The following is a 27,935-nucleotide window of genomic DNA, read 5'->3' on the forward strand; positions in this document are numbered from 1 at the left end:
ACATGAGAAACACACCGTAATTTGAACCAGCAAGAAAATGTCTGATAAACAGAGGGACATGTGACTATGTGGATGAGGATATGCTGTCAGGATGATGGGGAGGAGGTATTAACATGCAAATGACCAGGTGGAAAATACAGGAGCCACATAGAGCTATAATATGATCTAAAAATAGTAGCTTAGCATATAGTATAGTAGGTTTAGTTAGACTGTGTACAGGAAAAAAAGTCTAGCAGGGTGTACATCCAAAAGCAGTTAAGTACTAGGTGCTGGACAGAACAAAAGTAGAGTCTGCACACTTGATGATCCTCCCATGAACATTTATTTCCTCCAAGTGTGATGATTTAGTTCAAAGCCCTTCTTCAGAAATGAAAAAAGTGCAGAGATACACCACATTAGTACCTGTATGGACCTCTCACCTGACAGTCATGTGAGTCTAAAATCCAAAGTGGCTTACAAATAAACATGTGACATACTACGTACACGAGGTACCAAATACTATATATGAGTGCCATGAGACGAAATAGTGTGAAGACTGTATATAGTAGCCATTGACAGTTTAACAAACAATGGGTCCGTGGGCTTGCATACATACTCAACGACTCACTCAGGGCTCATGTTCATCACTGAACATGCAATCATTCACTCACTAAGTCTGTGCTCGCAACTGACTGACAGCTGAACCGAAATGTGAATAATGTATGGATTGTTATAAGAAGTGACTCACTTATGTTGGTACTTTTGTACAAAATGTTTGCAAAGCACACAACACTATATGCTAGAATGTAGATCATCATCATGTGCATAGCCTACTGCACAGGCCTTAACACTTGAGCTTCAACACAAATTGACAAACGGACCCTCTACAACACAACAATAATCTATAATTAATTATACATAAAGATATTAACCCGTCATTGCACGCTAACTTGCTATATAAGCTAACTGCAGGCTAACTTAAGTCATTTGGTGACCACCTTTGAGCATTTGCTGATTCATTTGGTGAATTGCCATGAAATTTTGCAGTTTACAAAACTGGTACCCAGAGGATGATTCTTACCTTTACTTTACTTACCTTTACCTTTACATTCCTTTAGTGCCACAGTAAGGTTGACATTTGTGGTTTTGGGTGAAATGTTTAAAAAACCATTTCTATAATTTTTTGGTGATAACTGAATGCTAAGTGAGCCTGCTGCTACTGTGACAAGCTGGTAAGGCACCAAGGCATGTCTAAAAGATTCTTGTTCTAATGGTGCAGTTCATCACATCAAAAAACTGGTGAGATGACTTTCTGTGTTAAACACACATTTAAATATTTTCTTTGATAGTGAAATCCACTCCAAAGCTAGACACTTCTTGTTTTCCATAATCATTTATCTGTTCTAACATGTTCATATACGAGCTTTGATGTCATATTACCAAGCCAATAACTAATACCAAACAAAACATACTCTTTTTAAAGTTTCACTGTCCTGTTTCACTTAGTGACAGCAGTGATAGCAGGATCTTGAAATGGCATCACATCAAAATTATTGTTAGTTTTTTTTCCTTTTAAACATTATTTAATAAAGGTTTGTCAAGGTTGACTATAGACTGATGGTATTCTGAACAAGAAAGTAAACATGTTAATCCTTTTAGACAGTTTTTTGCTTTAGGAGTGCATTACGGGGGACTTTGAATCAGCCCTTTTCATTACCCTTTCTTCCCTTTTTATTATTTATTCATTTTTATTAATTCATAAGTGTTTTTACTTGACCTCTGGTTACTACCCTGCTAGGCAGAACAGTTTCAGTATCATCATGAGTTTAAAAACTTGAAATAGACAACTCTACAGACATATGTGATCAGGAAATAGCATCAAATTCAGCAAGATTACTGATAAGAGGGAGTTATTATGACTGGCATTTTTCAAGGGTGAGAAAAAAATGCACATGCAGAGAAAACAACTGAGCCAAAATGAAAGGCATCAACAAAAGTAGGCCCTGACAGTGCAGAAAGAGGAAGTGCTAAAGTCAGGCTGACTCACATGATGCTTCTTCAGTGCAGCTGGGGACATGTTTGAGATCAAACGACAATAAAAATGTGCACAAATAATGATGATAATGAAAGTTATATTTATATGTGTATTTAGAGCAGTCTGTATATTATCACCTAAGTACAAATTGGGCCTCACTATTTTCCCTGAGTTGTTTACACATTATCAAACATGATCATCTGTAGTAACCTGTGTTGTAGATGGTCATTACATAAAAAAAGCTAAAAAGTAAAAACTTGCAAAATTCCTCTTCTCTGAGGAACTATAATCCCTGAAAAGGTGAAAGAACCAAATAAAACACAATTTCTCCCAGGTTTAAGGTATTCTTTACATCAAACTGCATCTGCATGGGCGGAGTGGATATTATTGAAGATTAACGTTTTTTTCCACCAGATGGAGATATTGTATTAGTCAGTTCAAAAGATGCAACACAAGTCATTTCCTGTAAACCACACTCCAACAACTATCATCTTCTTTGCAGTTGCTCATTTCGACAAAAATGACCCAACCAACGGATAATTCTTTCCAACCTCAACCACAAAGTAAGTTAGTTTATTTTAATTTTGTTTTCTGATTGCTTTAGGTGGGCAGTAGAAAAGCTGTTTCATTTTTATAGGCATACAGCATGCTTTATTCTTTTTAGCCATTCAAACCGGCTGAAACAGGTTGTCACTTTGTGCTCTCTGTGGACTAAACTCTCATAGATTTAGTTCAAACTGATTTTTAAAATTTCAATGACCCTAAGAAATTATTTTGATCATATTTTCAAATGTAAAATTGTATCTGTAACAAACTAACAGTTAATTAACAACATGAGAGGCAGCTGTATCGCAGATGCAGTTACATTCCTATACACGGAGTACTTCTGTTGTCCTAACCTATTTTTTAGGGATCAACAATAGAATGTAAACTTTTTCATCAGCTGAAGGGATTATTTTAAAAAGTAAATAAAAAATAAGGCTGGCTATTTTTTTCTTTCTTGTTATTGAATCTGACAAAAAACAGAATAGTTTTTAAATAATAACTGTTTTTATTAATTTGTACTGTTCTAATGTTTTACACTTTAAGGTGGGCAGGGCCTACACACCCAGGAAAGTGGGTATGTTCTTCCTCTTAATTTGTTTGGTTGAGAAGTGGATTACAAAACATTCAGATTCAGTCACGGCTGGAGTCATTTTTATGTACTATTGTATTTGTTTCATGAATGTGGCTAAATCTTGAAAATTAATTTAAATTAGTTTTAATATATTTAATTTTTTTTTTTTATGACAGCGATGCTGGCCTCTCTTCCAATATGAAGCACAGGTTCAGTGATAATTACTATGAAAATACTTTGCCTGTGACAGCAAAAGGCTGCTTCGTGACGCCCATTCCTAAGGGGGAACTGAACATCATTTATCGCCCTGCAATGGGGGGAAAGATCTGGTCACGCCCATTGATGTTTGAGTATGCTGCTGGTCCAAAGTCACACGATGTGTCTGCTGAGGAAGGATTCATTAAACCGCCCACTCTAGCAAAAGCAGAGTCAGAGAGCAGCCCAAAAGAGGCAACTGTCAAGGTTTCAACCAGAACAACGGCCATTTTAGAGGGGCAGACAGATGTAGAAGTAGCAGGGAAAGAAAGCTGCATCAAGATGGATGCCAGAGGAAACCCAGCAAAACCAAAAGGTCCACCACTGGTTCCTGGAGACAGGAGAAGCAATAACCATCAAAGGAAAAGAGCTGCCAGGAACTACAAGAAATGTAATTATATTTATATTTGAAATTATTTTAATGTTTGTTTGTTTTTTTTTAATCACATTTTCATTATTAAAAATACAGGAGTTATAGATAAATACATATATGCAATATCATTAATGCAATTACCACTCAGAAGCCACTTTATTAGATTCACCAATTGTAAAATATATTGCAATTCAATACAGATCAGCCTTAAATTCTGCCTTTATGAAATGAATGTCTAAATTCACTTACATGTTAAAGTTGGAGTTGCACTGGACTACATAATACCTAGAAGTGTTTACTTTTGTCTTTTCCATTTACGAGGGCAGAATAAAAGAAAAACCTCTCAATATAATGCAGTCCCGTACAGCACCACAAACAACCTAAATATTTAAACATTTAATTGAAATAACAACTCTACAACAGTGGAGAAAAAAATCATGTATAGGCATCATAAAAGTAGACTTTATGATAAAACGGTTGTCTAATAATGTGGCCACTGAGTGTATATTTTGTGTCTCGTTTAAAAATATACAGCAGTCGGTCCTATTTTTTAGTATAATATGATTACTTCATGAGGAGAATACATTTTTAATTAGATTTGTCTGTATTTTCAGTGTTCCTTCTAGTATGTTTGATGGCACTGCTCCCTGTCTCTGAGGGCTTTCCTGGTATGTCATGAAAAGTCTGAATTTAGTTCAGTGTCACACTATTTGTGCAGTGCATCCATGTATTTATTTCCTTTAGTCGGGCTCAACTGCCTCAAGTAGGAACTAAAAATGACTCCAATATATTAGACTCTTCATGCTTTATTGAGAAATAATGTACAGTAATTTTTAAATGACTTGATATTTTCCACATATTATCTGCCATAGGTGCTCAACCTGCAACAGACAAAAAACGTAAGACATATTGTAAAACCTTTTCACTAAATCAAGTATTTTTTTAACATTTCAAATGATTTAATAGCAAGAACCCCTACTTACTTATCAGTTACTCATCAGTGTTTTTCTCTGTTTTGAATCCAGCTAGGTGTTTTACCTGCATGGACAAGGCAAGATGTCCAAAGTTGATGACCATATATGAGAGTGATCGCAACAAAATTTTGTTCAGAAGAGACCTCAATCAGACATTGCCAGATTGCTCTGCAATCTCTCCACCTGGTCCTCAGAGATGTGATGTGTGCTTGAACCATCACAATACCACCATCTTCTGCTCAGAGGACATCAGCAAATTTGATGTGGAAGATAATGACGGAGGACAAATTGTGGACATCTCTCCAGACTGTGGGGTGAAGTCAGGTAATTTGCAACACTTCTTAAAAGATAAGCAAACTCAGAATACTAAGTATTACTTGTAGAACTTGTTATGGATCCCTGCTATATTTTTATAAGGAAAACATGTTGCTCAGTAAAATAGTTTAGAAATTTTGGACCTCCAAACACAGAGAACCTCAACGTCACTCTGATGACATGCTCAGGTAAAATGGTACAGTCATGTTTTTCTGTTTTTTAAATTATTAAATTAATTAATCAGTTCAGTCATAAATTCAATAAATTATTCATGTGGCTACTCATTAAAAAATATTGGCATGCTTTCTCTGTTTTTTTGCTGCCTGTTTCTTTGGTGCCAAATTGTCTACAATGGATGGAAATGGACTGTTGTTGCAGAGATGGACTCTCTGGATATTTTTTAAGTGACAAAAATGCTACAAATGTCTGTAATATTACAGGGTGACACACAATAGCATAACCTACCTATCCTACAACCTTTTTTGTTTTCCCCCATATCGTAGCTGCAGTACTCCTATTAACAAAATGAAAAAAAAATCAACATGCAACATGTCCTTCATGGAAGCTCTGGGATCACTGTTTTTTTTACTCTTTCTGCCATGTGTATATTTGTTTTGCCCGTGGTCAGCTGGTTGGGAAAGTGTGGGGTCTAAACAAAGCAATTATTGTGGTTTTTGGTGTGCATTTATGTGCCTTTAGACAATGAGTTGGGTCATTCTGCTGTTTATTGTGTCACCTTAGACAGTGCTGCTGGTCGTGCTATACAGTTCTTTATTTGTGCTCATTTCTGAGCCTTTACGCCGCACTACTGCTCATGCAATTATGCTGGTTTGTGCATATTTCCTTGCAGCATGCATCTTTACTTAAAAATGTCGCTGATTATTAGTCATGCTCAGCTGTTTTTTACAGGTATTTGAGCCACGCATATTAAATTGTATGCTGGCTTCCAGCAAAGAATGCACTTGCTGCTGCTGTTATGTTTAATGTGTGCATCTGTCGTGATACTTTTGTGGGCCCTCTCATTTAAATCACATCCCTCCTTTACAAATATGCCCTGGTGCTGGGGCTGCATAGTAGTTATCTCAGACCGATCATAATAATTGTTTAATGTAAAGCACACCTGCAGTTTCAAACACAAATCTGTTTTTGCTTTGTCCAACACCTAGTCTTTACTACTTTTGAATGTGTGCGCTGCAAGAACTTTTTTCAAGCACACTTGCAGTAACAATGGTATAACATGTTGGTGACTGGCTGTATTAAACTTGAATCTCTATAGGTTTTTTTTTTTAGACATCTGGGTTGAAACTGAGATAACTTTGGGGTTAAAGAGAATATTTCAGATATTAGGGCTGTAATTGTTTTTTCGACAAAAATAAAACTTTTTGTCCGTCACCATGAAATCATTGTAAAAGGTCAGTGTTTATATAACAAATAAAATGTGTCAATGCATTAAAACATAAAAAGTTAACAGGGGGGTTAATACTGTTATTAATCCTAATGATATTTGAATTTTTCTTTCCTTTTCAGGTGCACAGAAGAATGGCTGTGCACATGTTGGATCCTCTGTGAGCACTGGTATGTATTTAACACAGGCTGACATTTAAAAAATGTCATTGGTAAACTCCATGACCTGATATGAAAGTAATGTCTTGACAGTTTTGTGTTTCATTTTGCAGCCCTCTTTTTGATTGTGGTGGTAGCACTTGCGATCTAAATGTAAGTGTTACTCAATTATCACACAACTTGTTAAATTACGAAACAGAACTATCTCAAATCAGGTTCCTGCAAGAGTCACTTGAGTAATTATATTTTAGGTCTCACATATTGACAGATAGAATCTATAAAGTGCCATTCTATAGATAACACAATTGTATGTTTTGGATATGGCAGGTCACATTTTACTGTTTAAAAAAATGTATTCAAATTATGTCCTTTTAGCACTGCCAGGAAACATAAGAGGTAGGTTCAGTCCATTTCTATAAGGAGCACATTTATCAGGTTTTATACAAAATCTGACTCAAATTTGAATCTGAGTCACTGCAAAATACAAATATTGATTCCAAAAATACAGGAGGCCCTCTAGTGGACTATGGATATTTAAAACTCCATTGATTCACAGTAGCAACTCAAAGCATGTTTTTTTATTTTATTTTTTGAAATAGGACTGAAAGTGATCAGCTGTGAAGAACACTGAAGAAGAAAGACAGCAGTGTTTCATCCAATAATTCCTATCTTTAGTTGTCATAGATGCCTTGAAGAAAATTGATGTGTAGTGTAGTTATCTATTGACTGTTTTCTTGATTATCAAATTAATCTTTCAGCCTATATAATGTCCAAAAATGCTGTCATCAAATTGCTTGTTTTTTCCAGTCAACATGAAAAAAAATTGTGACGAAAAAGCGAAAAGAAGTAAATCTTTATGACTTAGAGGCTGGAAATAGAGAGCTTTTGGCCTATTTGTCTAGTTAATAATGCTTAATAGGCCATTAAAATAGCTGCAGATTATTTCTCTGTCAATCAACTAATCGCTTATGTAGTGAATCAGCATTCAGTTCTTGATAGCTGACAATAATGTTAGAAGTTTTTAGCTGTTAGCAAAATTATGTATATGTGTACTTGCTCTTAATTAAAAAAAATATTGCTTTAAACAGCATTCTGTCATTATTTAAAGGCAATATTGTGTTTTTAGTGAATAATCATTGGTCGATGGAATAATCAGATCTGTAGCTAAGAGTAGCAATACCAAAGTGTAGACATTTTAGGTCCTGCATGTATTTTTATTCACCAAAGTAAAATTACAAATGTAGGCCTACAATATGTAAATGAACCTAAAATACCAAAAGTGAATGTACTCGTGATACAGAGCCCATTCCTCAGTATACTAAATTAAAATGATTAATTAATGTGTAAGCATAAGGCAAGTGCAGAACAGTCATGGCTTTTGTTTTCTTTTTCTTTGTAAATGTCTGCCCATTGCCCTTATCAATAAAAAAAAAACAGTTAATGTCACACGACTTTTCACATGCAGCAGGGGAAATGTCATCTGTGACTTGCCCCAGTAGGTTATGCTATTCTTTGCAGCTGCAACCCGGGACGCAGCAGACAGACGCTCAGCGGTGGCGTTAGATGGTGAGTATCATTTGTGTGATTATTGTGATCTTTATAGTATTAGAGTTACACAGCATCACATTTAAATCGTGCATCAGTGATGCAATATAAGTTTACCAGTGGACCCGACTGCTTTCACAGCGCAGTTTTTGAGAAATTAAGAGGGAAAGTCACCTCAAGTTATATTGATTTCCTCATATTAGACACTTTATTCAAAAATCCTTGATAGGTTATATGAAATTTTAAAAGGTGTCCTATTCAAGAAGACCCTACCTTGTGCATGAAAATATCATGACTGTAGTGTTCAGTTGTCAGTGCAGTTGTGAGGAATTTAAAGGGAAAGTCAGCACAAATGGCATAACACCTTCATAATTTACTAATATTATTGTAGTATCATTGTTATGTTGCAGTTGGTAAATTTTGATCTAGGGTTACTCTATTAACTGCCAGTTATTTTAATCTATAATAATGTATGTTTGAATGTGTCGATTGGGCCTATATTTTGTAATAATCTGAATCTGCAAAGTAGCTGAGATGTAGAGAAGTAAATAAACATGAAATAACTACTAAAGTAAAGTTCGGGTAGTAGCCTAAAGCTCACTGTTGTTGAGCACTACTTGAGCAAATGTACCTAAATCATTTTTTCACCACTGTGTAAATAATAATACTTGTGCAATAAAATGTGGCACTACTGAGTCAGTGGCAGTGGTAAGGTTACAAAGTGACACACCAACAGGAACTGGGCCCTACTTGGGTCTCTCTCTATCTCTCTCACACACACACACACACACACACACACACACACACACACACACACACACACACACACACACACACACACACACAGAGTCGAGTTGAATATTAACAAACAGTGGTTAGTGACTAGAATGGTGCTCTGATATCTAATCAGTGTCCGGGTCGTACCAACTGGCGGGGAGGTCAGTCATAAGTCCTTGGTCAAATTACTATCTTAGCGAACAAAAACATGTCGACAAAAATGGTTTACTGTTTACACTGTGTCGTGCTCTCATCACCAGGTTTTTGAAGCCCAATGAATCCACCGCCTTCACAAAAATTAATTCAAATCCAATTACACACCGCAACCTGTCCCTTGAAGCTCACCTGTTGGCTGCGCGGCTGACGCTGGGCGTTCAGGTACTCCCCCTCGCCCTCAACGAAGACACAAAATGGAGCCGAAAGTACCTGGCTGAGGGAAAGTACACTTGCTCTCGATATTATGCCTGCGATCAAGTTTTGTCTCTGTGTTTGAGGAAATAATAATAAGATAAGTCAACTAAGACGTCGAGGAAAGAGGCTTTAACATGTTATGGGTGTTAATCATCGCCGCCTTAATGGCAACAGGTAAGTTGGCCTGTTTTTTTTGTTTTTTTTTAAAGCCAGACAGGGTGGGCCCTCTTCCGTGAAAAGTCCGCTGAAAATTTCTGCTTCTGTTGCTGCTCGAGTCTTTCTCGTTTTGACTAATTTTTGTGGCAGTTTTACTTTTGTGGTGCTATTTATATTCAAGTAAGGCACTATTTCGTGTGGCTGTTGTATTGAATTTTCAACAATAGTTTATCAAACGACACATTTGAACCTTTAAAACAACCTGTTTGACACAGGATACTCGAACTTTACTGGAGTATTTTCATTTTACTTTATAGTTCTCCACTGCATTTATTGTGCTTTTTTTTTTTTTTACTCCACTACATGTACACATGGTGCAGTACTTTGATACTTATCTACCCAGTAGCATACAAACTATCTAAAACTGGCTATGTTGACCAACTACATGAAAATACACTTAATGTGTTCGCTAATTATTTTAAAAACACTCAATAATATTTACGGGAGCCACTCTGCAGATTAAGCACTTAGATTTTTGAAACATAAAGTAGATGTTGTTGATAAAACTTTAATGTTTGAATAGCTTTTTAGACTTTTGCTTGTAATACAATATTTTTAGACTGGTATTAAATGATCCAAGTACTTCTTCCACTAGTGGTTATTTCATCTTGTGGATTGTTGTTATCAGTGGTGGATGAAGTACTGAAAGCCATACATAAGTAAAACGTCAGATTTTTTTTGCCAGAAAATGACATTGGTAGAGGTTAAAGTCAACTATTAAAATATTACTTGAGTAAAAGTTTTAACACATCTGATATTTACTGTGCTTAAGTATCAAAAGTAGCAAAATTATGTTAAATGTCCTGGAGTACAAGTAAATGTTAATGAAAAAACAAGTGGCCAGAATCTTTGATGATTATGCACAAAATATTTAAAGAAAAAACATTTTTTTTCTGTCCTTTCCTTCATTAGTCCACCCCTTCCTTCCTTCCTTCCTCCCTCCCACCCTTCCCTATTTTATAGTAAGTTACAAAGATGAAGATACATTTTATTTATTAAATGTAGTAGTGTAAATGGAAAGTTGACATAAATATAACAATTCAAGCATTGATACTCCCAAAAAATACTCAAATACTTTAACAAAGTATTATTACTTTGTTAAATTACACCCTTGGTTGTATTCTTACACATAAATTGTTTCCTTACAATAAAACTGGTCATAACTTTATAGTCTGTCATTATATGTATTTTATAGCAGAAAATAATACCTGCTAATACCTGATATATAGCAGTTTTAGCTTTGCCTTGAAAGTTTTCAGTCTGGGCTTGTCGAACCTCATCTGGGAGTCTATTCCAGGTTTGTGTTGCATGATAACAAAATGCTGCTTCACCATGATAAGTTCTGACTCTTTGGATGCTCAGTAGGCCGGGCCCTGATGTCCTGAGGTTCCTTGAAGGTTCATATGACACAAGCATGTCAGAGATGTATTTTGGCTCTGAGCCACAGATTGATTTGACGACAAGCAGCGAGATTTTAAAATCAATTCACAGAGTGACAGGTAGCCGGTGTAAGGATTTTTAGAACTGGAGTAATTTGGTCATATTTCCTAGTTTTTTTCAGGACTCTCACAGCAGCATTCTGAATAAGCTGAAGTTGCCGAAAAGCTTGTTTTGAAAGGTCTACAAACAGACCATTGCAGTAATCTATCCTACTTGAAGAAAGCCGTGGGTGAGCCTTTAAGGTCTGCTGTGACATTATTGCTCTGACTCTGGCTATGTTTTTTTTAAATGATAGTGGGTAGATGAAGTTACTGATTTGATGTGACTGTGGAAATTTAAATCAGAGTCCAGGACAACCCCGAGGTTTCAAGACAAAATGTTGGTGGAGAGTTCTCGCCTGGAAAAGTTTAGGCTGAATGTACCATCTGGAAATGACACATTTTTGGTGCTGTCTTGGCTGGTTTCAGTAGGGCCTTTATATCTTAGCAAACCACTGGATGAAAGGAAATTTGAGTCAGAGCCGAGTGGGCTGGGGGTGGAGGAAATATTTAACAGAGGCCTCATCCAGTGCAGTTCAGTTTGAAGGCATCACATGTCTTTATGTCGCCAGTGACATACAGTTAAATCAACCACGTCCTCAGAGAACCTCCAGTAAGCATAACTATCATAAATAAGTGAACTGATGCTGCAGAAGATTCAAACAAAACACTTGAAGCTTGGAGTAACTTGTATTAGTATTTTTTTCAATTTGGGTTTCTTTACTACTCCACTGACTATGATTTTGTGTCCTTGGACATATGTTTTAATGGGAGAAATTGTAGTTACATGTTTTAATGTCTGCAAACAAAACCTAAATGCAAAACATGCAATTGTGTGGTTTTGAAAGCAATCATCAAACTATGTATGACTTAAAAAATGTGCCATATTACAGTGATTCTTTGATTTAAAAAAACTTCAATGTTGCTATGAAAATTTGATGCTGAATGTGCCATCTAGAACCCTAATCCACATTTTGTGGTTTTGTATTTTATGGTATGCCTCTAAGTTTTAACACTAGTAATATGGTAAAAGTTGCAGCTGAAGTTCTCAGACTGTCTTAATTATGCATAGCTGTCATGCTTCACTCTGCTGTAATGGTCAGGCTGAAAAACAGCTCGTCTGAGGTGACTCATCACACCCACTCTCAGTGATACTTGCAGTGAGGACTTACTGTTTGTCATGTACCACACCTCAGGGGTATTATGGCGTAATTAGAAAACTGTTACCCAACATTATCAAATGTGAGCCACTTTTTGATAAAAACACAAATATTTTTTAAAAATATTTTTTCCAGAGTCCACCATGGCCATCTCGGTCCAGTGTCCCACCAAGAGGTACATCGTCATCCTCTTCCAGCCCGTCACACTCACCTGTAACTACCAGACAACTGCCACTCAGCCTCCTGTTGTCACATGGAGATACAAGTCCTATTGCAGGGACCCCATCCAGGCTGCCTTGAATCCCAGCAGTGCAGAGAATATTCTCTCTCAAAACAATCCCAACTACGATCCCAACATCGAGTGTGCCGACTCCCAGAGAACAGTACGCATAGTGGCTTCCAAGCAAGGCAATTCTGTTACCCTCGGAACGGATTACCAGGGTCGCAAGATCAGCGTCCTAAACAGTGAGTTGACCAACACTTACACATTGAAATCCCATTCAGATGAACAGTAGAGACAGTATATGTTTGTTTTTTGTGTTGTTTTTTTTTTTTTTTAACTTGCCTGGTAAATAAATATATGTAAAAAAAATATGTCATTATGAAATCAGTAAAAGTAATCATCAGTATTTTGACAGAGCTGCAAAGATAAGATGATAAACAGAATCATTCTGCAACTTATTTGAGGAATCAGTTAATAATTGAAGTCAGTTTTAAAGCGAAAATGCAAAGTATTTGATTGACAACGGATCAGGAATGTGCAAAAAAAAAAAAAAAAATTTGAAGCCACAGTCTGTATCATATTAATTTGTTATGGGCTGTAAATTCACCACTTCTGAGTAGAAGGCAATAGATAACACTGACCAAGCAAAGTCTCTCGCTCTCTGGGAAGCTTCCTCTGTCTCACTCAGACTCACCTTGGGCCTGGGTCAGCATCTGCCTATACCAGCAGTGAAACCAGTGTGAAAGCAAAGAGCTCTCACTGCACGCTGATGTACCAAAAAAAATCCCCAACCAAACAAATAAAAAAAAATGTGTGACTCAAAAGAATCTTTGTACCCTTACTGAACTCCCATTCGTGATTCTACAATTTGACTTTCACGGGGTAGCCCTAGTATCGATACAGTGATACGGCTTCGCTTTCTCTCTCTCTATTATTGTTAATGTTTACCACAGTCATTCTGCTGTTCTCTCCTAACCAAGAACAGAAGTCATTGCCATCCAATAGCCTTGTTATATTTATCTTTTAATAAAGGCTTTAAATGTATTACCCTCAAAAAATACAGACTCCTGTTTTGAAACCTTGAGTTTGGCATTTTGGCCATCACCATCTTGTTTTTTTTTTTTTTTTCATCTAGAAGTGACCATATTTGGACAAGAGAGTGGGGCTGTGGTGAAGCGAGGGTTAAAGCTGACTGAGAAACTGAGGCGACGACTTGCAAACAATCTGTATCTTGAAGCGGTTAGGCCCATTATTACACATAAGTGTAGGAAGTAATACATTTTTAACAAGTTGTTTATAAAAAAAAAAAAATCAATCTGCCTAAAGTTGCCATCACAGTAACCGCAGTTTTTGGCACTTTTGCATTTGCCTCATTTTTCAGCCGTGGGGGTTGCTGCTTGGTTAAACCACAGAAAACAAAAAGGAAGTCAAAGTTCCAGCACCTGTCATGACTCAAGGAGATACACTATTTTAATGACAGATTACATTAAATGTCAAGGTTTACTTGTCTCATTGTCATATTTTCAATAAGTGCAGTTAAATGTGGGGGTGACATACTGGAGAGGAACATAACAAGAGAAGAGAGAATCCTGATACGCGTGGATTTATTACAGGCTTTTTTTTAATGCTTATGTCGCTGTCAGCGAAACACGGCTGGGCTGAATAGTAATTTATTTAGAAGACAGAAATACCCCCCAACACTACTACTAACAGCGGAGCTTCAAACTGAAATACTTAAGTTTGAATTTTAAAACTGCCTTTCTCCAGAGCAGAGATGTATCAACACATTAGAAAAGCATGCACACACCCACTGCTGTGCAATGCTGTACAGTAATCCTGACCACCTCTGTCAACTGCATACCAGTCTTTTGCCAAACACCAATTTATTTCTGTCATTAATGATTGACCGGATCAGCCTAGCAACAAAAACATTTCTTTTTCAATTTCCCCTATTAAAAATGTAGGAAACTTTAATTTTCAGCGTTCACCTCCTAGGTATCAATAAAACAAAATGCATGGTCGTCAACTGGAACATACCACAAGTCGCTTGTCACCTCAAAATCTGCTCCCATGATGGGTCACAACTCGTGTTCATTAGCTCCTATAAAAACCTAGGTATCTGGCTGAACAGTTAACGCTGCTTTCAAACACACATCAACAAACTGCGCTCCAAAGTGTGTTTTACCCACCCTGCAAAGCACATCTTGGTTAAAATGACAATTTTACCCATCCTGGATTATGGCGACTCAATCTACAGGTTTGCCTCCAAAAATATTTTCAGTAAAACTGGACATCATCAACCATACCGCCATTCATTTTGTTGTCAGTGCCCCTTTAAACACTCATCATCGTAAACTGTATTCTTTACAGGCCATCACTGCAAGCCAGGTTACAGATCCATTGGTATCAGTTCATTCATAAATCTATAATTGGCAAAACCGTTCCCTGTCTCTGTCGCTGTCTCTGCTTGATGTCTCCAACAGTAACCACAATTAACACTCCAGCAAAGTCATTAGTATGGTCTTTGCTCAAGGCTGCTCCGCATTTCTTTAGCTGTTACTCATTACAGTTTGCTGCTCTTAGTGACTGAAATTAGTTGCAAAAGATGCTAGAGCCCAACACCTTCATTCTGTTACCTTTCTTTCATAATTCATTACAAACCACAGTTTCTAATCACTGCACCTGCTTTGAATTTGCTTGTCTGGAAGACAGTACAGAGATCTCTGTTTTGTATATAATGTATATATTGTGATGCTTTCCTTTTGTTTTACTGCACTATCTGTATCTATGTTTTAATTAAGCAAGTTTAATTCAATTGTTATTTACGACATCTATTGCACATCTGTCCATCGTGGAAGAGTGATCCCTCATCATCCTCTGCTGCTCTTCCTGAGGTTTCTTACTCCCGCCCGTTGAAGGGGTTCTTTTCGGGAGTTTTTCCTTGGGTGATGTGGGAGCCTAAGGGCAGAGGGATGTCATGCTGTAAAGCCCTATTAGGCAAAAAGTGTTTTGTGATAGTGGGCTTTATAAACTTGATTGACTTATTCAAGATGGAGCGCTTTAGGAGCTGTGTCCACCAAGGCTTTTTTTTCTGAGGCCAACATTTTAATGCTTTGCAATGGGAATGCTGTGTATTTATGTATTTGTGACACGCTGCAAACATCAGCAGCGTGATGAGGCACTAGATGTTAAACTCTGGGTAAAAAAAACAACACTTCAGCCTTTCAGTTACAGTGGAGGAGAGACAGACAGCCAGCTGCAAAGACAAACCATCACATCTGAAATGTACAAGTGCTGAACAACAACAACAACAACAGTAGAGGAGAAATTGGTTCATGTAAAATATATATGTTTCCTTTGATGAATCCGTACAGAATAGTGGGTTATTCCATATTATAGCAACTAGACACAACCAAAGCCTTTATGCTGAAAAAACACTAGACCTCTAAAACACTTTCAGATGTCTCAGGTGGTAGTTCTTGACAAGCACCTGGTGCTTTCAGATGGAAAAAAAATGCTTTGGTGGACACTGGGCCCTACTGTCATTATTGGCATGACAGTAGTATGGCAGGACAGAGGCTCTTGCGAGTTTGCTTCTGCAATTATAGAAGTAAAAAAATAAATAAAACCAAACAAAAAAAAACCAATAATGGAAAATGGTATATTACGAATTGAACTAGGCAAAGTACCTTGTTTAAAACAAGTCATTTGGATCTGTGCATCATTCATCGTTGTTTATTTAGTCAAAATAAAGACAGGCTGAGAAAAAGGCCTTGAAGACAATATTTTCCATAACTTATTTTATAGTAGTAAAGATATGGTGAGGCAAAGAGTGCAAAAACATTGCAGAAATATTTGCTGAGTTGTTTTTTGGGGGGGTTTTCTTTACGACGTGAAAATGCAGCAATTTAACGAGGATTGTTATCAAATCCCACTATTATATGATTGGAATAACAGTAAATAATACTATGGCCACTGTAAAACAAATTTGGCTCTATTGTTTCTCACAGATGCAGACCTGAACATAGCGCAGACGGCATGGGGCGACAGCGGTGTCTATGTCTGCTCTGTGGTCTCTTCCCAGGACCTTTCAGGAAACGGTGAAGACTACACAGAACTAATTGTGCTTGGTGAGTTGCATTGGTTGGTGTTTGCAGTCACGCATACATACAGAGCTTGTTTTTTTCTTTTCAACTCTGTGCTTCCCCTTTTCTTCATTTTTCTCTTTCCATTTGCATGTTATTACACATACGGTTTACAAATAATTAAGAGTCCCAGATAAACCTGGCCTGATTTTACACGTGGCTGAACTAGTTTGTGGGCAGATGTAAAGTGAACAGAGAGGATACTTACCACCAGTCTTTGGAGGCATTCAGTGTAGGCAGTAGAGTTAGACCGATACCACTTTAAAGTAATTGTGACTTTATCTTTCTTTCACAGAGAGAAAGTCAAATACTACTGACCTCCTGCCTGGCATTGACTTACTGGTTATGGAAGGTAGTACAAGCCCCTTGATATAGTTTGGTCATGTTTTAATCCCAAAGTAGAGGTGTTTGAGGGAGGATTAGGCTTAGTTGTAAGGAGATGAGACTGGTAAACATTTGTTACATGTTACACAACATTCCACCTGTACTGTGTGTTTAAAACAAAAACAAATTATTTTTCTTTGCCATGCAATTTAAAGAATTTAGTCATCGACATGCAATAAATTTTAGTTAATACTCAAATTGAAAAACTACAGACAGAATACCACTATGGCTCATCTTGAAACAAGGCCCCTGAATACATATAAACATGCTGTTGCGATTTTCAGTGTTGCAATTGCTAACTCTCTCTACCTTACACTCTCTCCCTGTCTACCTCTGTTTTTCTTTATTTAATATGGCTCAGCTCCCATGTGTGACTTTCTGTAGTCTGTGGTGCAACAATAAAGCACACTCTTCCTTATCACTGTACACCAAATAATGATTTATACTCTAACAATCTAGTTTGGTTGGTTCATTTAAACTGACATTTTCTCCCCTCTCGTTGCTGTTTTTGTCTATGATAAGTAGTAGTGCTGCCTGAACTGACATGCAGAGTGAAATCATGCACAGGGTACAAGGTCGAACCGGCTATACCGGTTTGACAAAACCTTGAAAGATACCCAAATTACCACTGTAGTCTACATGCTTCGTTGATCAACATGCTTTGTCTGTCTGAACATTCAATAAATAAATGAAATCTGAGAGTTGTTTGCACTTATAAACATAAAGCTGCACTGCCTATAAATAGACCAACACAAACTTTAGCTTCTTTTTGTTTGACTGTTTTCCAGATGTGCATTAACATGTGACTAGCCGTAGATTTTCTGTTCATAGAGAAAATGTAACCAAAACTCCAGTTTTTTATTACCTCATATAGCTACATATACTGTAGACAAATGTATCTGTAGTTCTAGACCACAAACTAACTTAGGCTTGGTGTCTATATCTCCTTATTGTATAAATATGAAAAATGCCTCCTTACTTTCTGGACTTACTTAACATGTAAAGCTGTAGCTGGTAGCTTTAATGCAAATAACTTTGTTTTATTTGCTGAAACTGTCACAATATCCACATAGTAGTAATGAGACAGATAATTAGTGAAGAAAAGTCATGGTGTTCTCTGATCATCTGCCTCTGAACAAAAACAACCAGTCAGAGTCGAAGAGCCTCTAACCCAGCTTTCGATCATGCCAACTACTGCTTGTGAGGTGTGCTTAAACTTTAAAATAAGGCAGCCCTGATCATATGAATCGAGATTCTGTTACTGCATTACCTCTTTCTTGCCTCAAATATTTTCACAAACTTATTTTTTGTGAACTGTATTGGCAGCCCAATCGCAAACCTTCTCATCAAAACAGCACACTAAAATATGTTTCTGAAAACATTTGAGGTGAGAAATAATGCAGTAACATAATCTTCATTTACATTTGATCAGCACTGCCTTGATTCACAGTGTGACTGTAGTTCAGGAGCAGTGACACGATTGACAGCTGCAATACGGGACTTTATAAAAAGGTAGCGACCAGGTGCAAGACTGTAGCTACGAAAGTCACAGACACAGCACTGAAAAGTACACAAATGTACGAAGTAAGTAAGAAATTAACTACATGTGACAACACAGATCTCCTGTTTATTTTTGTAAGCTGAAAACCATTTTCCTCAGTGTAAACAAAGCGTTTTTTTACTTTCATTCCACAGATAAACAAGAAATTGTGAAGACAGTAAAGCCCCCACACATCAGCACTTGAAGTGTTGCGTGGGATTTTTCATGGCTTATAGACTCCTTGGCTGTAGTGATTGGTTTCAATCACTCTAGCAAATGCCATTAGAAGCACTACACAGAGGAGGAGGAACCTTTTCACAGATTATTTGTCTCATGTACTTTTGTCTGGATATGGTGACAGTTTCAGCAAATAAAAAAACATTACTTTAAAAAGATACCAACCATAGTTTTAAAAGACGAAAACCAAGTCTTGTGGATTTTTAATGTAATAAAAACAATAGATATAAATGTTTCTCATGCACTTTTTGCTGGTCCACAGACTGGCTCCTGGTTGTTATGGTGGTTTTTGGCTTCCTGTTGCTGCTGCTCCTGATTGGTATCTGCTGGTGTCAGTGCTGCCCACATACCTGTTGTTGCTACATCAGCTGCCCGTGCTGCCCCGACCGCTGCTGCTGCCCACGAGCATGTAAGTACCAAAGAAGAAGCCAATTGTTGTCTTTCTTTTACTGCAAATTGAACAAATATGAAACACTTTAAACTATGCAAAATTTGTCTCCTAATGTATAAAATATTGTCTTGCTGTTAGTACAAATGAGTTTTACACAATGTCACAGCCAGCTCAACTGTAACGTTAAAGAAGAGAAAGATCCCAAATGTTGCTGCACTTATTCATATGTACTGCTTTATTCTTGCCTTATGTGCAAAGACAAATAATTGAAACACACACTGAATTTACCTACATTTCCCTTTTACATTTAACTCTGGATTGTTTAAGCAAAATTGCCACACAAATTGGATTCCGATTGTTGTTAAAGCAGCAGTTTGACATCTAAGGAAATATGGTTATTTGCCCTATGGTAGAGAGTTGGATGAGAAGATTGATATCTGTAAACAGTATCAACATTCTCATGTAACTTAAAGCATGAAACTATTCTTTTAAATTTAACCTCAAATTTGCATTAGCCCTTAGCAGTTGATAAGTTTTTTTTCCTGATCTGCATATGAGGACAAAGAGAGCATTTCTTTTCCACAAAAACATGTTTTCCCTCCACTTGAACCAGCTGTCTCCTGTTATTTCACAGTGTACGAGGCAGGAAAAGCAGTGAAGAAAGGTGGTGTGCCAATGAGTCAGTATGCTCCCACCATCTACGCTCCCAGTATGTATGCTCAGCCAGCATACGGTGGTTCACTAAACCAGCCTGTTATGCCTCTGCTTCCTTTACCCAATGGAGCTGGACCCCCACCTCCCGTGAATGGTTACAGTCGTGACTATGATGGGGCCAGCTCAGGTGAGAGTTGTTTTTCAGTCCATTGAAGTGCAGCTGATTAGTCATTTCTGTAGCAGTTTTCATAATGTGTTCAACCTCTGTGTGGAGTACATCAGCAGCAACCAAAACCATGAGTTTCATGATGACATAAAATTCACATCTAATTTGTTTAATGTAGAACTTTGTTGTTTAAAGTTGCTTAATTTTGTCTATGCAGTCGGACAGGGCTCCCAGGTGCCTCTGCTGCATGACCAGGACGGTGGTGGAGACAACAGTGAGTAAAATGAGAAAAAACACCTAAAACACTAAAAAGAATTGCAGTGTTTGTATTTATATAAACTGGCCCCATAAAAAAACAAATGAACAAACAAAAAAGCCCAGCTCTCCACACTTCAAAAGCTACAATATAAATATCCAAGTTTCCATGTTTCCAGTATAGCTTCTCAGTAGTAGAACTCTTTTAGTGGGTTGCATCCAGTTGTAAGACTACTGTCCTTTTTTAAAGAAAAGATTAAGTGACTTATTAAAACAGATATTTTCTGCAGTGTCATTATGTTCAAATATCACTCTATGCCACCTCAGTGGGCGACCTGTGTAGGCTCTGCATAGGCCATACACACAACTATAAATCAGCCTTAACACCAGTGTACAATCATGGAGTATTTTTGTAGTTGCAGTCACAGGCTATATAAAATAGGTTTCGACAACTCTGATGGAGTGATATTCTCCAGTTCAAAAATATATCAATAATTGAAGTTTATTAACTGGTTAACAGTATTGTTACCCGGGATCTTCAGTTTCTGAATCATGTAGCTCGTGAACAAAAAAGTTGGTGTATCAGATTAGAAGGTTACACCTGTTATTTCAGTGTGTCACATATAATAAATCAGTATTTAGGTAAATAAAAGTATTGGACAGGACTTAGGTAGTCCATGACAGTCAAAATCAGTAGATACTCAATGCCAAGTGACTCCGATCTAGATCAGGGCCAGTTCTACCAAAATTAAAGTGGCCTATGATTTAGTGTGTGGGTACCCCTTGTACTGCAAGTTTTTTTTAAAAAAGCATTGATTCAGTGAACTTGTATGAAGCATAAGTCTGACTTCCCCATCTGTCCAGCTCGCAGTGGGTTTCGTATCAAGGTGGACCCCAGTGGGAATGCCACGCGTGCCATTTACTATATGGAGCAGGAACTGGCCAACATGGACCCATCCAGACCTGGCAACTACAACCGCTGTGAGTGACAGATTACTTCCTGCTATTCTGGTTACAGTTATTGCGCCCCAGACTACTGTGGAAGAAAATAAATCAACTTTGGGTAAAAAGATGTCAAGAGTTAAGAGACCGCCATACTTAATGGTATTTAAAGTTACTGTGCACCCTTATCAAAGCTATCAACACAGTGTCACTCTTACTGAAATACGATTGTTAACATTCGGCTGTGAAAAGGAGGGAGGTTTATTGACAAATGGCCTTGCCTCAACACTTCCCAACCCCATATAACCGTTCACCACCAATGACTGGAGTAAATACAACAATGTGGAAGTAAAATTAGTTTGAAATGCATAGCTCACGGTCAAAAGAAACTAAAACATACGAAATGAACAAAAAAGTGTATTAAAAAATTTTTAAAGTTGAGTGTTTAAACTTGCCTATAGTGTTTCCCCTTTCTTTATGGGATGCCTCCTATTTCACTATCCTGTGCCCTCCTGTGGAAGTTTTATCATGTTTGATGTTTAATGCAGGGGTGCCCAAACTTTTTCCTTTGGAGGGCCAGAACTAAAACTTAATGGTAGGCCACAGGCAAAAAGCAAGCAAATGTTGTATTGTATTGTTAAGATGCAAAATTGCACTAGGATCTCATGTTCCCTTGATATGAAATGCCTTTTGTCCATGAGCTGCTGTGTCTTCGTCAACCTCATCTCACCATACCAGACCGACTTTGTCGCAACCTGTCACTTTGCCCACCATGCTGAGATGATAACAAATAATTGATAATAAGGGATCCTTCATTTTTAAAGAGCATTTTACCTAACAAAAAACAAAATAAAACAGTGCTTTATATTAAAATTTAGAAATATATCATTTTAATTTGTTTTTCGCTAGAAACATCCAGTGGGCATATCAAACCTTATGACTGTCCAACCGAAACGAGGAGTTAAATTACTGAAGGAGCAAAATGAATTTTTAATTCCACCCTTCACTGTGATTTTAATATTGTTTTAATGGTACTTTAGTTTGCATGTCTTTTTTTTTTCCACACAGCATTTTATTTCCTCTGTTCGACTTATCGTCTGTTTCCCCTCCTCAGTGGATAATATGACTGAAGTCAGTTCGCTACATGATAGCATGGACGCTCGGGGTCGTGGTGGTCGTTCTCAGCCGCCACCTCTGGCCACAGTCTACGACAGGGATGAGGCCATGAGCACCATAAGCAGTGTCTCCCAGCAAGGCCGCCACCGTGATGACTACCCACGCCGTGGTGGAGGGTACATGGGGGATCGTGTACGCGCCCGCTCCATGGACAACCTTGACGACATTGGACGGCGCTACGGCCGAGATGATTACGCACCTTACCGGCACCGAGATGAGCCCAGAGGCAGGAGAGGGTGAGTCTTATTTACCTGAGTAAGACTTCAGTATAACCTCTATTACCCCATTCGGCAGTGGCGGCTGGTGATTATTTACCTGGGCGGAGCTACAGGCACAGAGAGCTACTAACACACTAACAGTGTTGTTGTCTGTTGCCCAACACCTTCAGTCCAAGTACAGAAAACTGTTCACATCTACTCAACAATAGAATATGGAAAGCAAAACAAATTCCATACAGCAGATCAGCTTGGCTACTTAATTTATCTCTCTGTTTTCTCACCAAGGTGAATGGTCTTTAGGAAAACAAAATAACATTTAAAGTTTGGATTTGAAGTTATTTAAATGGTTTTGGGTGCAATAGCTGATGACTCCAAAATATAGCGTGTGGTAAAATTTCTGCGTCTCTAAAGAAAAGCTACAGTTGTTTGGTTTTAGGGTGCTATCCTGACACCCATTTACCTGTATTAGATGGAAACTGGATAAGGAAAAGCCAGATGTTGAATTACTGTGTTTTGTACAGCAGGATTAGAAGAAAGATTACAAATTAGATTTCTTCCACTACTTGTTAATATCAAAATGCATAAAAAATAAGAAATCATCTGCTAATTTCAAATGTTTAAACATAATTTATTTAGCCTGCTAACTCTAAATTCTGCTTTGTAGATACCTACATCAGTGTTTCCCATTAATAACAAGGACTATGGGGGCCGCCATTGTCTAATATGTCCTGCCATAGTATCAATGGAGCAGTAATAAGGAGCAGTATTAAAGAGCAGTATTAAATTATATACACCATTGGGGTTATTTATTGCACAGTAGTGCGAGAGAGAGGAGAAACAGAAAATCTGGCGCATTAAAAGTGAGACTAAACAGTTAATTCTGCTGGGCCTAAAACTCTTTCATCACCATGAGTTTTTTTCCTTAGCAGCAGTTTGTCTCTCACAGGATGTATAATTAACCTGTTGATCTTTTCACAACTGATCTGATCAGATACACGGATGAGAACAGTTGTTCTGAGTGAATGTAAACATACAAACCCAGCAGAACGAATGGTTTCACGAAAGTTTCACTTTCAGTGTGACTGAAGTTCTGCTCTGTGTTTGCCCTGCGACAGTGTGGTGCTGTAAATAACCAAATGGTATGTAAAGTATACTCTAATAGCACCCCCAATGACCTCCAAAAATAGAAAATCAATTTGTAGTGGCAGGTGTTCTAGTTGTGGCAGCCCACCGTGAATGTGTGAGAAAACCCTGATATTTCCCACCCCCCCTTGTATGAATATATAATATTATTTTGCTATTTGTTTATATATAGTATATTTATATCCTGTATGTATATACAGTATATTAGGAAGCATATATTCATTATATGAATATATATATTAGGAAGCATATATTCATTTTGCAATGGGCACAGAAATTTAACTTCTGTTTCCTCTCATCTCATCACATGATGCTTCACAATGGTGTGTTATGACTTGAGTCGCTTGGTGAGGGGGGATTCCCAAAAGCCTCAGTGTTGCTCTGTTTTCCTCTGAACAGTATATAATTTGAAACAGCTGTGGTGCTTTCCCTAATTCATGGGCTTCATCATATGAGTAATGACCATTTAACTTACCGCTTAACTGTTGACCCTCAACATTCGAATTACTAATAGTGATATCAGGCAGCTCTTTTATTTTGTTTTATTTTATTTTATTTTACATAACTCGTGTTTAGCCAGGTAAGTCCTGTTCAGATCAAGGATCTCATTTTCAAGGGAGACCTGGCCAACACAATATATATGCAGGTCATTGTCCTAAAAGCACTCTACCCCTATACACTACAACTATTTTGTGTGTAAAGATGTATTTTATTTTTTATGTTTTGCCTCAGTTGTCAAAATGGTTTGCCACACCTGTTGTGGCATTTCCATTTTTCCAAATATGTTTGCTAATTTTGCTGTGGCTTTTCAGAGTATGGTCAGTAAAGTTAAGGGGGCCATATTTTGACCCAGATAGCATTCAGCATCCTCCAAATGTTCCTGTTTCCCCTCAACGTGCTGCTTTCTGTCTCTTCAGCTCGGATGACGGGTGGAGCAGTAGTGCTCGCAGTGGTAATGACCGCGACTTTGACGACCGCAGGCGTCGTGACTACTCCCCTGATGATCGTCGGAGAGGAGACGGAGGGCGCTATGGTGGCCTCCCGGGGCGACGCAGCCGCAGCCGAGATGATCTGATGGACCTGGAGAGGGATCGAAGGCCTGGCGGTGGTCCCAGGGGTGGGCGAGATGATTACGATGACAGCTTCCTGCGAGAAGCAATGGAGAGGAAGAGGTTGGGTGAACAGCAGAGGGCACGCAGCAGGGAGCGATTGGACAGCGAGAGCGACCGCTCGGATCGAAGCAGGGCGCCACGTGGGCCTCCACCACTTCCTCAGATCCCACCTTCTGGAAACCCAGGTCGCCGTGACGACTTTCCACCTCCTCCACCTCCACCGTACAGTGAAGATGAAAGTGTGTCATCTTCAAAGAAAAGCAACCTTCGCAAGGTGAGTCACCACAAAACTGTCCTTTCACAAAACCGAAAGGACTTAAAAGTAGCACAATGAGGTGTAAATTCCAGGGAGTCCCCAGAAACGAATAGCAACAAAAACTACTTGCCTTAACCATTCATTGTCTATTGGCTATTGTAAATGAAGTATTGTGGACAAATGATTCAAATCAGTCAGTCATTTTTTCCTTTTACATCTATCTTATATTCCCTTTACACCTATCTGTTTTTCAAATCACATACATTTCATCTTTTTCAATTGTTTTTCTTTTTTTTTTAATTACCTACATCCTTTAGGTAATTTTTTTTAAGTGATATATGGCAATTTTGTGTTGTGAATGATGAATATTGAGGGGAAATTATCAAACACTCCTGTTTTTATCATAGCAGGACTGCTTTAAACAAATCAGTTTTAAATTAATTAGATTTCATTTGACATAAAGTTTTACTGCTCCGATTTTCAAGATTAGATAAGATTACATTACAGGTTAAGTCTACTGATACTGTATAGTTTCCATATTGTTAATAAATCCTACAAATCTACTAGGAGCCACAGTGTTGCAATGGCTAACATTACATTGAACATGTGCCCAAGCATGCACACACACACACACACACACACACACACACACACACACACACACACACACACACACACACACACACACACACACAGAGTTAATTTAATTCAATCAAACATACACCATCCTAAACACTCAACAGTGCACCAAAGGTGTATTAATACATGTGTGAAAAAAGGCTCCTTTAAAAGTAATTTTACTCCTATTTGAGGGATGTGTGTAAAACAAAAAAAAAAGTTGTTTTTTTTCCTTAAAATGATAACTCAAATAGTAAAACAATGAATGTGTGACCTGTTTTTTGCCTCCTTGCAAAGTATGCATTTCCAATCCCCCCTAGCTATTTGGGGTCAGTAGGACCTGCTAAGTATAGAAAAACATTTTCTTTGAACAGTAATTAGTTTTGGAAAAAAAAATCAGTGTTCTCATTTGGTGACAGTGGGCTTAATTTTAATTTTCAGAATTGCGTAATAAAGTAGAGAAAACTGTTCATTGTTTACAAAAACAAGATTGCAAACATTGTAATATTTGTTTAGTGTTTTGTACCTCTGTGGGTTAAGGATCCCTGTTCAAGTTTAAAACTGTTAAAAACTACGTAACAATGCCTGGATGGAGTTGTGCAAAAGCAATATTGCAAATAATGCAACATATCTAAAAGGCCTTGGGATTTGTTTCTTTTTGTTTTTTGTTTTTTTAACTCTGAAGAGTCAAAGAGTTTTTAGGAAGAGTGTCATACAGGGCTGGAGGAAGTCAAGTCAAGTCAGTTTTATTTATAGAGCCCATTATCACAAAACATGGTTTGCCTCAGAGGGCTTTACAGGAAGATAAGCTTTAAGTCTTCAGTATGAGCTTGAGCTGAGATATAAACAGTGTAGGGAAGTAGGAAAAGATTGACTAAGCTTTGTTGATTTTGATCTTTTTACTAGATTCATTGACAATGAGAAAAATATAGAAGATCACCGGCATTGTCCTTGTAGTCTAATGGAGGCACTTAACCAGGTCAAATGAGGATTTATGTTTTTTTTTTTTCCTTCTGTAGTTCAAGTAGAAGTTGAATCTTTTTTTGTCTTTCAGAATGGAGCTGTGAGTCGGGAGAGCCTGGTGGTGTAAAACCAGCTATGACATGAGCAACATGTCTAATAATGCAGCTCTGGACCAGATGATTTCTAAGACTGTAAATATTAGTCACACCACTGATCTGCTGTGCTGATTTTTATGCATAATTTACTGAAAACTTACCAAGAATTGATGCTGAATGTGTATGTATACTTTTCTAAACAGGAAAGAGGTGCACAGATGAGGTGTTATGTGCCTTTTCATGTATAAAACTTTGTGGCTGCCACAAGTGCCTTATAGAGTGTACAGAATTTTACTTGTAGGTGTGAAAGTCAAGTTGATAAATAATTCTCTGTAACGGTATTTACATCTTGATGAGTAAAGATGTTTAGATTTGTATTAACTTTTATGTAGTTTGAGTTAGCTTATATAGGTACTGATGTAGATTTGTGGGGGTCTATAGATTTTTCTTACTTTTTTACTTGTGAAAAAAATGTTTTTATGAGAAAAACTGCATACATTTATATTGACATTTTATCTCTGCTTTTTGCTTTTAGTTGTGTTTTAGTGGGCGCAGTGTTTTTAGAAACTGGGTGAACAAAACAGTCTTGATGAGAGTTTGTGTCTGAATACTAATTTTTTCTCCTTCTGTTTTACACAAAATTTCTGTTTTAACCTGCAGTATGTTGTACAGCTAACCAACAATACACTCAAATAATACTCAGTAATGCAAAATGCTAATGTGATGCTATGATGTGACGAAACCTAATTTTACAATAAAAGTTTCTATTGTCAGGCAATTTATTTTAGGTGCAGAGTTTTGCCACTAGATGGTGCCATCATGTTAGTCTGTAATTTAGTGTCAGTAGATGTGTTCCTCTGGATCTTTGGGCATATTAATCACAACAGTTTGTTTTTTGCTGATGGACTTTGAACAGCACGTTAACGACTAAAACCAACGTTGTTTACTGATTAATCAGACGTGAGTTCTGATCTCCTATTGGAAGTTTAGCTTTTTGGTTCCTATGTTTCTGCCACAGTCAGACCCTTAAAAAACAAATTCCTACTTATTAGAAGTTGCAGTAGCACTTACGTTTGGTGTCACTGTTGACATTCAGGGGATGCAAACAAGAAAAAGAACAATAATATAATATAACATAATCTAATGTAAGAAATATGCGATAAATACTTCATTTGTAAAGTTTTAAATATAAAAAGAGATATTGACTCAAGAACATGTG

General features: G+C 37.5%; 1 protein-coding gene across 3 annotated transcripts; it reads left to right on the forward strand.

Moving 5' to 3' along the window:
* Positions 1–2,455: 2,455 nt before the first annotated feature.
* Positions 2,456–27,494, forward strand: lsr (lipolysis stimulated lipoprotein receptor). 3 transcript variants are annotated; one of them, XM_088084231.1, is made up of 16 exons: positions 2,456–2,577; positions 3,104–3,134; positions 3,308–3,777; positions 4,374–4,427; positions 4,632–4,658; positions 4,785–5,057; positions 12,334–12,663; positions 16,432–16,551; positions 16,862–16,918; positions 18,990–19,136; positions 19,753–19,959; positions 20,156–20,212; positions 21,058–21,174; positions 22,250–22,547; positions 24,590–25,058; positions 26,713–27,494. In XM_088084231.1, the coding sequence occupies exons 1-16, from the start codon at positions 2,535–2,537 to the stop codon at positions 26,746–26,748; spliced, it is 2,736 nt and encodes a 911-aa protein (XP_087940357.1). In that variant the 5' UTR covers positions 2,456–2,534; the 3' UTR covers positions 26,749–27,494. The 3 variants fall into 3 exon arrangements, with proteins under 3 accessions (XP_087940357.1, XP_042345778.1, XP_042345779.1); XM_042489844.2 differs by lacking the exons at positions 2,456–2,577; positions 3,104–3,134; positions 3,308–3,777; ... (1 more) ...; positions 4,632–4,658; positions 4,785–5,057 and adding an exon at positions 9,263–9,518; XM_042489845.2 differs by lacking the exons at positions 2,456–2,577; positions 3,104–3,134; positions 3,308–3,777; ... (2 more) ...; positions 4,785–5,057; positions 16,862–16,918 and adding an exon at positions 9,284–9,518.
* Positions 27,495–27,935: the final 441 nt, after the last annotated feature.

The sequence above is a fragment of the Plectropomus leopardus genome, chromosome 11 (genome assembly GCF_026936395.1).
Source record: "Plectropomus leopardus strain MGB_pleo_1.0 chromosome 11, ASM2693639v1, whole genome shotgun sequence".
NCBI classification, from domain to species: Eukaryota; Metazoa; Chordata; class Actinopteri; order Perciformes; family Serranidae; genus Plectropomus; species Plectropomus leopardus.

Bases quoted from the DNA above. Each gene is read 5' to 3' on its own strand.
- lsr (XM_088084231.1), top strand. From the start codon at position 2,535: ATGACCCAACCAACGGATAATTCTTTCCAACCTCAACCACAAA. The intron at 2,578-3,103 runs GTAAGTTAGTTT...TTACACTTTAAG, and splicing joins TTTCCAACCTCAACCACAAA to GTGGGCAGGGCCTACACACC. The intron at 16,552-16,861 runs GTGAGTTGCATT...TTTCTTTCACAG, and splicing joins CACAGAACTAATTGTGCTTG to AGAGAAAGTCAAATACTACT.